Here is a 12,185-nt window from a genome sequence, read left to right as displayed (position 1 = left end):
TGTTGCACTGCATTTTAATGGTGATAAGTTCATGTTATATATGTTTTTAAAATATAGTAGCCAGTTTCAATACATGTAATTGCAATATTTTTAATGTTCATGTGTATCTTAGAAGACATGCGGAATGCAATACATGATGGGGGAGATGTATCAAACTGGTGTAAAGTAGAACTAGTTTAGCTGTCCATAGCAACCAATCAGATTCCACCTTTAATTTTTCAGAGCTCCTTTGGAAAATTAAAGGTGGAATCTGATTGGTTGCTATGGGTAACTAAACCAGTTTTCCTTTACATCAATTTGGACAAAATCTCCCCCGACATGTCTTTACCATATATGCGATCAAAAGAGAAGACCACTCCCGGAACGTTACAAAAGTCAATTTATTTTTCCAAACCAAAAAAAAGAAAGGAATAAAGTTAACTATAGAAAGGTAACAGGTGGGCATCTGATTGATCTCTTCCATATATTCTAGAAATAATGGAAGACAAATAAGGTCCATGGCTTTCTTGTCTCGCATATTCATTTTGGCTGGCAATTAACAAGTCCAAGTAATTTGGTAGAAAACAAATACATGTAATACTGCAACTGTCATAAAATAGAAAAATTCTGAAGATGCAATGGAAACAAGGCAAAGTGGATAAACCGAATATATACTGCTGAGAGGACCCAACCATACTGATAGATCTTCATGCTTTATCTGAAATTGGACAGTGCAAATTTATAAATAAGGATTGGTGGAAGAAAGGCTATTTCTGTTCAGAGATCCTCTGTAAGCACTGCTTCATGTAAGAGTTCTTATCACGGACCTCAATTACTGCATCTCTGACAAGTTCAATGAACATCTGGGGCCACAACTTCTGCAAAGACTCATTCTTCAAGGTGATATCATTTGCTTCATTCACAAGGTCCTTAACATACGCCTGGCAGAAAGCCTTCTTCTCTGTGAGTTCCTGCAGAGAGAGTTTATAGTTACCAATAAGTAACCAAAAATTCAATTAAGGGTACTTTCATATTAGCGGCAGGGGACTCCGGCAGGCTGTTCCAGCGGGTGAACAGCCTGTCGGATCCCTCCTGCGGCTAGTTCACATGTGCCCCCGGACTGCTGCTCCGTCCCCATTGACTATAATGGAGGCGGAGTTCTGGCAGCGCATGGCGAGAGGCAGCCGGACTAAAACTACGACATCCAGTACTTTTAGTCCGGCTGCCTCTCGCTGTGCGCTGTCGTGCTGCCGCCGGAACTCCGCCCCCGCTATAGTCAATAGGGACGTGCCACACGTGAACTAGCGGCAGAACGGATCCGACAGGCTGTTCACCCCAGCCGGAACAGCCTGCCGGACTCCCCTGCCGCTAGTGTGCAACTAGGCTTACTTATCTGAAATCCAGTATCAGACTGGAATTACATATGCAGTTTTTTGAGTCAGGAGTGGATACAAAAAGAATAAAAAAATAACAACAATGAACTTACATTATGTTACATTATGTTAGCACAACATAGCAGTCCGGACTGTGTATTTTCAGCGCAGGTTTGAGTGTTGACAGTGGAAGAAGGGGAGGAGGGGGAATGGGAAAATGTAAAAAAAAAAAAAAGTAATTTGGACTCCTTATGTGCAGTACTACTCATGTATTATTGCAAATGATAGTCCATAATCATGGTGACAGATTGCCTTTAAATATTACAAATATGAGATTTCCATCTGATGTTCAATCCCAAATTCCCCCATTATTTTCTCAATAAGATCAGCCAAAATATGAAATATTCACACAAAAGTGAAGTCAAATTTAACAAGGTATCAATTTAACATTTAAAAATATTGCATACTTTCAAAATACAATAAAGTTTCCCATTAATGAAATCACTTTTGCGTGAATTTGCGCAGGGCAAAGGAGAGCATCGGAGCATGAATTGCTCCGATGCTCATGTCAGGGGGGCTGCCGGGGTGAAAATGGAGGGATCTCCGGGTTCAGCTCTGAACCCGGACAACCCCTTTAAGCTCAGAAACTATGTTATTTTAATATGGAAATATATTTTATCAGCACATTGCACAAACACTTAAAGGGAATCTGTCACCTGGATAATCAATATTAAACCAAAAGTATGTCCTTACAGCTCTTCATACCTTCTTTCCATAGGTTTTCTTATCCCTTGGAGCTCGCTTTATATCTTCATAAAAATCCACGTTTATCCTTATGCCAATGAGGCAGTAAGGTGCCCAGAGGGGCGTTATTTTCATTCAAAAGGTGCCCAGGAACGCCCTCGATCGAGTGCCCAGGTCCACCCCCCTGCAGAGCCCAAGCCCGCCTCTCTCTCCTTTCATACAGTATTGCAATTGCCGTCATGCCCCCTCCCGGCTATGTCGCTAGTAGCCGATAATCCTGCCCACCCTTTCCCTTCAGCTTCACCAACAGGCGCAGGGCCAAACAATTCCGTCGCCTGCGCTCTTCCAGTTCAACTGAGGGCATCAGCCTCACCTGTTTCACTGGGCATGTGCCGAGCCCAGTGACGTTTTCGGCGCATACCCATTTGCCTCATTAGCATAAGGATAAACGTGGATTTTTATGAAGATATAAAGGGAAAACGGTAAAGAAAACCTATGGAAAGAAGGTATGAAGAGCTGTAAGGACATACTTTTAGTTTAATATTGATTATCTAGGTGACAGATTCCCTATAAAACATTGCCAGTCATTGCCTGTTCAGCCAGGAGCTCATTAATTATAAGCAAGTCAGTATCTACAGAGGACGATTATCTACTATGTATTCTCCTAAGATCTTGCTGATTTGCAGCTTTGTAGCTCGAGTCTATAAAGGGCAGAGCTGTGATGGCAGACTCCAGTCTAGCTGCAGTGTCTACAGGGAGTCCGAGGTGGTCTGAACACATCTCATGTCTCGTCAGTGGTTTAGGCTCCTGTTCTCTCCCTACCTCTGAACACATCTCATGTCTCGTCAGATTGGCTGTATAAACAAAAGCCGATCAGACTCATCAGGAAGTCAGTCCATGGATTTATATTACAACAAGGGCAAAATGATTATAAAGTACAGATTGCTGAAAAACTAGTGAGAAAAAAATGATCAGATAATTGCCACACATAAACTGAGGGGAATGACCTTTAGTAAAGAGAAGCCTGGGAGGACATTTTAGAGGATCGCTGAGTTTTAATAAAACTTTTGAGATGTCATAGCGACATATCAAAGGTTTTTATTGGTGAGGGTCTTAGTGCTGAGGCCCCCGCTGATCACTAGAACAAGGAAAGAGAAGTCCTCACATATCATGCCCTTTCTCCTCTCTGCAAGAGGAAGTGAGACGGGCTCAACACAAAGTCTAGGGGCATGTCTTGATTTTGTCTCCTGCAGCGATGACAGAGAATGCAATATGCGAGCGCTTAGTGATCGGTGAGATCTCAGCATTTAGACCCCACTGATCAAAACCTTTGATGTATCTATATGACATACTGAAAACTCTGTAACCTTTTAAGGTCTTCATCTTGGCTTCTTAATTGAGGTTTGGATGCTCATAGGAATATTTGAGCAAGGTCTCTTTTTCTTCCTTTTGACTCAGGCTAGATTTACATCTGTGTTAGAGGCTCCGTAGATTCCGTCACAGTTGCTGAAAAAATTATGCTGCACGCAGTGCACTTTTTTCCAACAAAAGAGTGGACAACTTGGCAGGACCTGAATAACCCCACTGCAAGTTAGTGTGGTGACTTAGGCATTGTTGGTGTCCATTGGACGATAGATCTGCCACCACATCATGGTTTCTGTTATAAATGGAAACCACCATACATACTATACAGGTGAAACGCGAAAAATTAGAATATCGTGCAAAAGTCCATTTATTTCAGTAATGCAAATTAAAAGGAATTGCATTAATGCAGCTTAAAATTAGAATTTTGTGAAAAGGTTCAATATTCTAGGCTCAGTGTCACACTCTAGTCAGCTAATTAATCCATACCCCCTGAGCAAAGTTTGGGGTTTTCATAAGCTGTAAGCCAATATCATCCAAATCATATCAAAGGCTTGAAATATCTGGCTTTGCATGTAATGAGTCTATCTCATATATTAGTTTCACCTTTTAAGTTGCCTTACTGAAATAAATGAACTTTGCACGATATTCAAATTTTTCGAGTTTCACCTGTATGTGAAGATGCGCCAATTCAGTAATAAGTTATTCTATGAATACACCAATTTACCTCTAGCTTCTCAGTGAGCAGATCCTGTGGAATGTATTGTAGTGCTGCTCGGGTTGGGGTTTCTCCGACAAATCTCTTATTGTCAATATTTTCTTCACCGCCTATAGGAACCTTCTTAGACTTAGTCTCTAGTAGGTGATGGAATGTCTTCTTTCTTTTGAACACACATATAAACTATTGTCAACAGAATGCACATGCTCAGGACTTACTAAAACGGTAACTGAATAGTAGAGGTACAAAACACTAGAAAATAAAAAAAAATGTAATCAAATAATTTTTTATTAATTTTTACCAATTTTTCATACCAGAAAGTACAACATGTAAAAATAAATAAAAATAAAAACTACCCAACAAAGTATATACCTCCCCAACCCCTCCCCCAACACTAGAAAATAATAACCATATATTCAGTTAAAACCTGTGAACTCACCTTAAAGGGGATTTCAGATAGTGAAAAACACATCAAATAAACAGTAGAAATTATAAATAAAAGAGAAAAAGTGTTCATCTGTTAAGTTCCCAGCAGCTCCAGAGGTCCCCCGCTGATCCTTTTTTGATGTCCAGGAGTGATGATGTGTTGTACCAGCATGTGACCACTGCAGCCAATCAGCAGTAATGTGAGGAACCTACTGGCATCACTGTTGTGGCCAATGATTGGCTTCAGCCAGCCCATCATCGTTCCTGGAAAGCAAAAGTACCAGCAGTGGACAATTGAGGCACCGCTGCAGGAGTGGAGTGAAACTTAACAGGTAATTATTTTTCCTGATGCTATCTTTTTTTATTATTATTCTAGGACAAACCCTTTATAAGTGTTACCTCCACTTTGGAACACCATTTTACAGTTCACATATAGCATAAATGTACATAGAAAACTGATATGCAAAGAGGTATCTCACAGAGAGAGAGAACCATATCGCTAGTGCCATCCTCTGGAAGTGGCTCCCTAAGGCTGGGTTCACACCTGAGCGTGTTACAGCGCGTTCCTACCCGCTGTAAAACGCTCAACAGGCAGGAACCAATGATTCCTCATGGGAATGGTTCTCACCTGAGCGTTTTACAGCGCGTACGAACGCGCTGTAAAACGCCCTACGCCCCAAGAAGTACAGGAGCTTCTTTGGGGCGTAGTGTCGCGCGTTCCCGTACATAGACTTCCGGGAACACGCGACAATGGGCGTTCGCTTACACAGGAGCCGCGTATGTGAGACGCCGGTAGAATCGCGCATACAGAGCACTCCATCCAGTACGCTCAGGTCTGAACCCAGCGTAAGAGTCAAAGTCTGACTTTTTAACAAGCCTTGGAAGATGACAAGGGAAACATAGAAATCTGAGTTACTTTGTATTACATAAGTTACCAATCTGTACTATAGTCTTAAAGTACATTCATAGTTTTGTAGGGTTTAGGGGCTAAATTTCCCAGCATTCCTTTCTGACTCGAGTACTATAGAAAAAGGCTGATGTAGTAACAATGAACTGTCCTGCTGCCATATATGAGCTCAGCTAAGTTGTTGTTGAGAAGGTGTCTGATGACAGATTTTCTAACTGTGTCTAATCAGAACAATAAATGCTGCTCTGGGCTATAATATGGGTTATACATCAGAATTACTAAGTAATGAATGCAATGTATTTACAAAATGAAAAAAACTTTAATTCAAACACCCTCATACCACTGAAGGTTAAAAAATAAATAATCATCCTATACTCACCTGTTTCTCCCCCACCATCTTCAGCGCTGCAGCTCCGTCCTATACCCATTGTTTGTATACAAGGCTGCAGTATTGCCATAGAGGTATACTGAAAGTGACCTTATAGCCAATCACTGACCTTAGTAGTATACAGCACAAGACTGCTGAGGCCAGTGACTGGCTGCAGCTGTCACAGGCTGTATACACTGCAGCCTTGTATACAAATACCAATAAGAGGACCGGAGCTGCAGCGCTGAAAACTGTGAGGGAGAAACAGGGGCAGGGCCGTCTTTAATATTGATTGGACCCTGGGCAAAAATTTACTTGGGCCCCCTGTATCCCGCCTTCACACACCTTAGCAGGCAATCACGCCCTCCACCACAACACACACACAAAAAAAATCCACACCCCTGGTAAAGTCCAGTGAATGACTGTAAATACATCCAGTTCTGAAGACTCCAGTGGCTCAGGATCAGTGCTCTGGGCAGCTGGGCTGAGGCTGGAAGTGGGCACCGCTCTGCAGGAAGGAGACCAGGGCTCGGCTCACCCTAGTGTTACAGTGCACCCCAGAGTACGCAGTTTAGCACCCCACACTATACAGTACCCCACAGTATATAGTAGAGCAGTATAGCACCCCACACTATACAGTATCCCACAGTATATAGTAGAGCAGTATAGCAGCCCACAGTATACAGCACCTCACAGTATACAGGTCCTTCTCAAAAAATTTGCATATTGTGATAAAGTTCATTATTTTCTGTAATGTACTGATAAACATTAGACTTTCATATATTTTAGATTCATTAAACACAACTGAAGTAGTTCAAGCCTTTTCTTGTTTTAATATTGATGATTTTGGCATACAGCTCATGAAAACCCAAAATTCCTATCTCAAAAAATTAGCATATTTCATCCGACCAATAAAAGAAAAGTGTTTTTAATACAAAAAAAGTCAACCTTCAAATAATTAAGTTCAGTTATGCACTCAATACTTGGTCGGGAATCCTTTTGCAGAAATGACTGCTTCAATGCGGCGTGGCATGGAGGCAATCAGCCTGTGGCACTGCTGAGGTGTTATGGAGGCCCAGGATGCTTCGATAGCGGCCTTAAGCTCATCCAGAGTGTTGGGTCTTGCGTCTCTCAACTTTCTCTTCCAAATATCCCACAGATTCTCTATGGGGTTCAGGTCAGGAGAGTTGGCAGGCCAATTGAGCACAGTAATACCATGGTCAGTAAACCATTTACCAGTGGTTTTGGCACTGTGAGCAGGTGCCAGGTCGTGCTGAAAAATGAAATCTTCATCTCCATAAAGCTTTTCAGCAGATGGAAGCATGAAGTGCTCCAAAATCTCCTGATAGCTAGCTGCATTGACCCTGCCCTTGATAAAACACAGTGGACCAACACCAGCAGCTGACATGGCACCCCAGACCATCACTGACTGTGGGTACTTGACACTGGACTTCAGGCATTTTGGCATTTCCCTCTCCCCAGTCTTCCTCCAGACTCTGGCACCTTGATTTCCGAATGACATGCAAAATTTGCTTTCATCCGAAAAAAGTACTTTGGACCACTGAGCAACAGTCCAGTGCTGCTTCTCTGTAGCCCAGGTCAGGCGCTTCTACCGCTGTTTCTGGTTCAAAAGTGGCTTGACCTGGGGAATGCGGCACCTGTAGCCCATTTCCTGCACACGCCTGTACACGGTGGCTCTGGATGTTTCTGCTCCAGACTCAGTCCACTGCTTCCGCAGGTCCCCCAAGGTCTGGAATCGGTCCTTCTCCACAATCTTCCTCAGGGTCCGGTCACCTCTTCTCGTTGTGCAGCGTTTTCTGCCACACTTTTTCCTTCCTACAGACTTTCCACTGAGGTGCCTTGATACAGAACTCTGGGAACAGCCTATTTGTTCAGAAATTTCTTTCTGTGTCTTACCCTCTTGCTTGAGGGTGTCAATGATGGCCTTCTGGACAGCAGTCAGGTCGGCAGTCTTACCCATGATTGTGGTTTTGAGTAATGAACCAGGCTGGGAGTTTTTAAAAGCCTCAGGAATCTTTTGCAGGCGTTTAGAGTTAATTAGTTGATTCAGATGATTAGGTTAATAGCTCGTTTAGAGAACCTTTTCATGATATGCTAATTTTTTGAGATAGGAATTTTGGGTTTTCATGAGCTGTATGCCAAAATCATCAATATTAAAACAAGAAAAGGCTTGAACTACTTCAGTTGTGTGTAATGAATCTAAAATATATGAAAGTCTAATGTTTATCAGTACATTACAGAAAATAATGAACTTTATCACAATATGCAAACTATACACGATACAGCCCCCCACACTATACAGTACCCCACAGTATATAGTAGAGCAGTATAGCAGCCCACAGTATACAGCACCTCACAGTATACAACACCTCACTGTATACAGCACCCCAAACTATACACGATACAGCCCCCCACACTATACAGTACAGCAGTATAGCACTCCACACTATACCGCACCCACAGTATACAGACCCCCACAGTATACAGTACAGCAGTATAGCCCCCCACACTATACAGGCCCCCACACTATACAGCCCCCCCCCCACAGTATACAGCCCACCACACAGTATACAGGCCCCCACATAGTATACAGCCCACCACACAGTATACAGCCCACCACACAGTATACAGCCCCCCACACAGTATACAGGCCCCCACAGTATACAGGCCCCACACAGTATACAGGCCCCCCAGTATACAGGCCCCCACACAGTATACAGTCACACACAGTATACAGCCCCCCCCACAGTATACAGGCCCCCACACAGTATAGAGCCCACCACACAGTATAGAGCCCACCACACAGTATAGAGCCCACCACACAGTATAAAGCCCCCACAGTATACAGGCCCCCCCACAGTATTCAGGCCCCCCACAGTATACAGGCCCCCCCACAGTATACAGGCCCCCCCACAGTATACAGCCCACCACACAGTATACAGCCCCCCCCACAGTATACAGCCCCCCCCCCCACAGTATACGGCCCCCACACAGTATACGGCCCACCACACAGTATACAGCCCCCCCCCACAGTATACAGGCCCCCACACAGTATACAGCCCACCACACAGTATACAGCCCCCCCCCACAGTATACAGGCCCCCACACAGTATACAGGCCCCCACACAGTATACAGCCCCCCCCCCAGTATACAGCCCCCCCCCCAGTATACAGGCCCCCACACAGTATACAGTCACACACAGTATACAGCCCCCCCCCCACAGTATACAGGCCCCCACACAGTATACAGGCCCCCACACAGTATAGAGCCCACCACACAGTATAGAGCCCACCACACAGTATAAAGCCCCCACAGTATACAGGCCCCCCCCCCACAGTATTCAGGCCCCCACACAGTATACAGCCCACCACACAGCCCCCCCCACAGTATACAGCCCCCCCCACAGTATACAGCCCCCCCACAGTATACGGCCCCCACACAGTATACAGCCCACCACACAGTATACAGCCCCCCCCCCCCACAGTATACAGGCCCCCACACAGTATACAGCCCACCACACAGTATACAGCCCCCCCCCCCACAGTATACAGGCCCCCACACAGTATACAGTCCACCACACAATATACAGGCCCCCCACAGTATACAGGCCCCCACACAGTATACAGCCCACCACACAGTATACAGCCCACCACACAGTATACAGCCCACCACACAGTATACAGCCCCCACACAATATACAGGCCCCCACACAGTATACAGCCCACCACTATACAGTAGTTTACAGTATATTAACATAACAGCCCCTGTCACCTTTTTCTGATGTAATGTTCACACAAAAAAGCTCCACAGAACACTCCTGGTAGGACCTGTGATGACCTCATAGCCATGTGACCAGTAATTGCTAGGTTACTGGTCACATGGTGATGATGTCATTAAGGTCCTAAAGTGATCACACACAACTTTAACACAGTACGATCATGATGCCTGGACTCAGTGCAGGCAGGCACGGCAGCACCCCTGTGTAGCTGACAGCTTGACACCCGGGGCAGTAGCTAGCAGGGCTCAAGAGGCAGCTGCCTTGGGCCCCCCAGGAGCAACTGGGCCCGGGGCAGCTGCCCCTTTTGCCCCTTGGTAAAGACGGCCCTGAACAGGGGAGTATGGAATCATTATTTATTTTATAAAATGTACTGTACCTGCATTGGGGAAATTGTGAATTAATTCAAACAACCCTTTTAAGTGAATTTTATCTGATAATAGGTTGATAACTATTATTAGGACATCAGAGCTCTCAATCCACCTTTGTTCTAAAATGATGAGCAATTAGAAGCATTATTTTTTAAAGGTTCTGCCCAAAAGCACATACAAGCATAGGACATAGCTAAACAAAAATACACATTCATGAGAACACCACTGGTCTTCCAGTGAAATAATAGCATGAAAACAGTAACAGCTGAATTATGAAAAATGAGAATGTACCTGGAATCACCGAGGAGTGCAGCGAGTCTGTAGTGTGGTGACTCTGAAGCGGCAACATAGGCAAGAATTCCAAAGAGCCTTTCTGACATAACCACATCATTCTGAGTAACCTGCCAACACACAAAAAACATATGGCACTCCGTAGTGCTAGTGGAATACAGATGTGTGTCCCTCCTTAGCTTTGCTCTTGACTCCAGATATCCCCAAATGACTAGCACAAGATGAAGCAAGCTTTTTTAAACTGTTCACGTCAGTCCACCCATCTAGGGATCTCTAAAGCCAAGAGAAAAGGTAAGAACGTACGTCTGTGTATATGTTTTACTTTATGAACTTTGAGGCCCTTACAAGTCTTGGAAATAAAATGCTTATTTAGGACAGAACTTTGTGTATCAGCATGCATTCACATGTTGTGTCAGTGGTTTAGCACAAAGCCATACCACTGCCAAAACAGCATACCTTAAAGCGTACCTGAAAAAAAGTTTGCATAATGGCTGTGCTTCATAACTGTGAAGGAACAGCTATGTTTGGGCTTCCCTAATGTTATTTTCAACCATATTATTCCGCTCTTCAGCTGCACAGCTAGATGCATTTCTCTCAGAAGCAGGGGGCATATTCATTCTATGGAAGACACCCAGGATGCTCCTGTGATGTTCAGAAGCTGTGTAGAAGCAAGAAGCAGTTGCTTTATCAGGTTCAGGGTCTCAGCTAGCTTTGACATGCCCCTTCCTCCTATGAGCCGTTTTCTGTGTCTCTGTTACCAGGGACGGATCTTGCCTGCCAACAGGCAAGTTAGGTGGACATAAAACCCCTAGTGGCCATGTCTTTACAGTTTTTTTCAGGTGGATGCAGGCATAGTTTTTAAATGAAGTGATTCAGAAATTAGCTATTTATACCATTCTCTATAAAATGAAATTTTGTTAAAGTACAGTGACTCTTTAAAACCCCCAAAAGCCCCATCCTCACTACATCAATACATGAATAGCTGAGTGGAAAATGCTTTAAGAAATAATCTTAACGTTTGGAAATAAATTTATACTTGCTGACATGGCTTGTCATACCTCATTTTCATTGACTTTCTGAATGCCGAAGTTGTTCAGTCTGAAAAGAACATAATACTTCCAAAGAGTAAAATTAACAACAGGGTTTCCCTGAGGATCCACAGTCAACTGATCAAGCCGACGCAACTGAGCTAAAGCGTTGAACTGATTCAAGGTGATCAGATTGTTTTCCTTAAATTTAAGGTGCTGTTAAAAGATAAAAATATATAGTTGGTGGCATACTGTATAAAATATAAATGTCATCAGAAACATGATGATCTAACATTCAAATTCATTGACAAATGGTGTAAGATATGTTCTCCAACTCAAAGCATTATACCCAGACATAATATCTAATAGGGACGGATCAGTTTTCTATTGTGCCAGAGAAAACGGATCCGTCCCTATTGACTTACATTGTGTGCCAGGACGGATCCGTTTGGCTCCGTTTCATCAGGCGGACACCAAAACGCTGCAAGCAGCGTTTTGGTGTCCGCCTCCAAAGCGGAATGGAGACTGAACGGAGGCAAACTGATGCATTCTGAGCGGATCCTTTTCCATTCAGAATGCATTAGGGCAAAACTGATCCATTTTCGACATACCTCCCCCGTACCAGGACCGCCACTGAAATCCGGGACTGTCCTGCCGGATACTGGAAGGAGGTATGGCTTTAGGCCTCATGCACATGACCATGGCCTGCCTGTGCCTGTATTGTGGCCAGCGAACAGGGGGTCTGCAATATACAGGCACCAGCCGTGTGTCGCACCGTATCAAGTGATGGGTCTGAAATCCGAAAAATACGATGTGGTCTGG

At 44.0% G+C, this 12,185-nt stretch overlaps 1 protein-coding gene across 2 annotated transcripts in view; it reads right to left on the bottom strand.

Moving 5' to 3' along the window:
- Positions 1 to 445: 445 nt before the first annotated feature.
- LRRC49 (leucine rich repeat containing 49) overlaps positions 446 to 12,185 on the bottom strand; it is a 171,606-nt gene continuing 159,866 nt past the window's right edge. For both annotated transcript variants that reach the window (XM_040415768.1, XM_040415769.1), the window contains 4 exons: positions 11,394 to 11,579; positions 10,336 to 10,445; positions 4,186 to 4,339; positions 446 to 950 (listed from right to left, as the gene is read on the bottom strand). In XM_040415768.1, coding sequence (XP_040271702.1) covers positions 747 to 950; positions 4,186 to 4,339; positions 10,336 to 10,445; positions 11,394 to 11,579 — 654 coding nt within the window. In that variant the 3' untranslated portion in view covers positions 446 to 746. The remainder of the gene's footprint in view (positions 951 to 4,185; positions 4,340 to 10,335; positions 10,446 to 11,393; positions 11,580 to 12,185) is intronic.

This window comes from Bufo bufo, chromosome 1 (assembly GCF_905171765.1).
Source record: "Bufo bufo chromosome 1, aBufBuf1.1, whole genome shotgun sequence".
NCBI lineage: Eukaryota > Metazoa > Chordata > Amphibia > Anura > Bufonidae > Bufo > Bufo bufo.
This window is presented reverse-complemented; position numbering and strand designations above follow the sequence as displayed.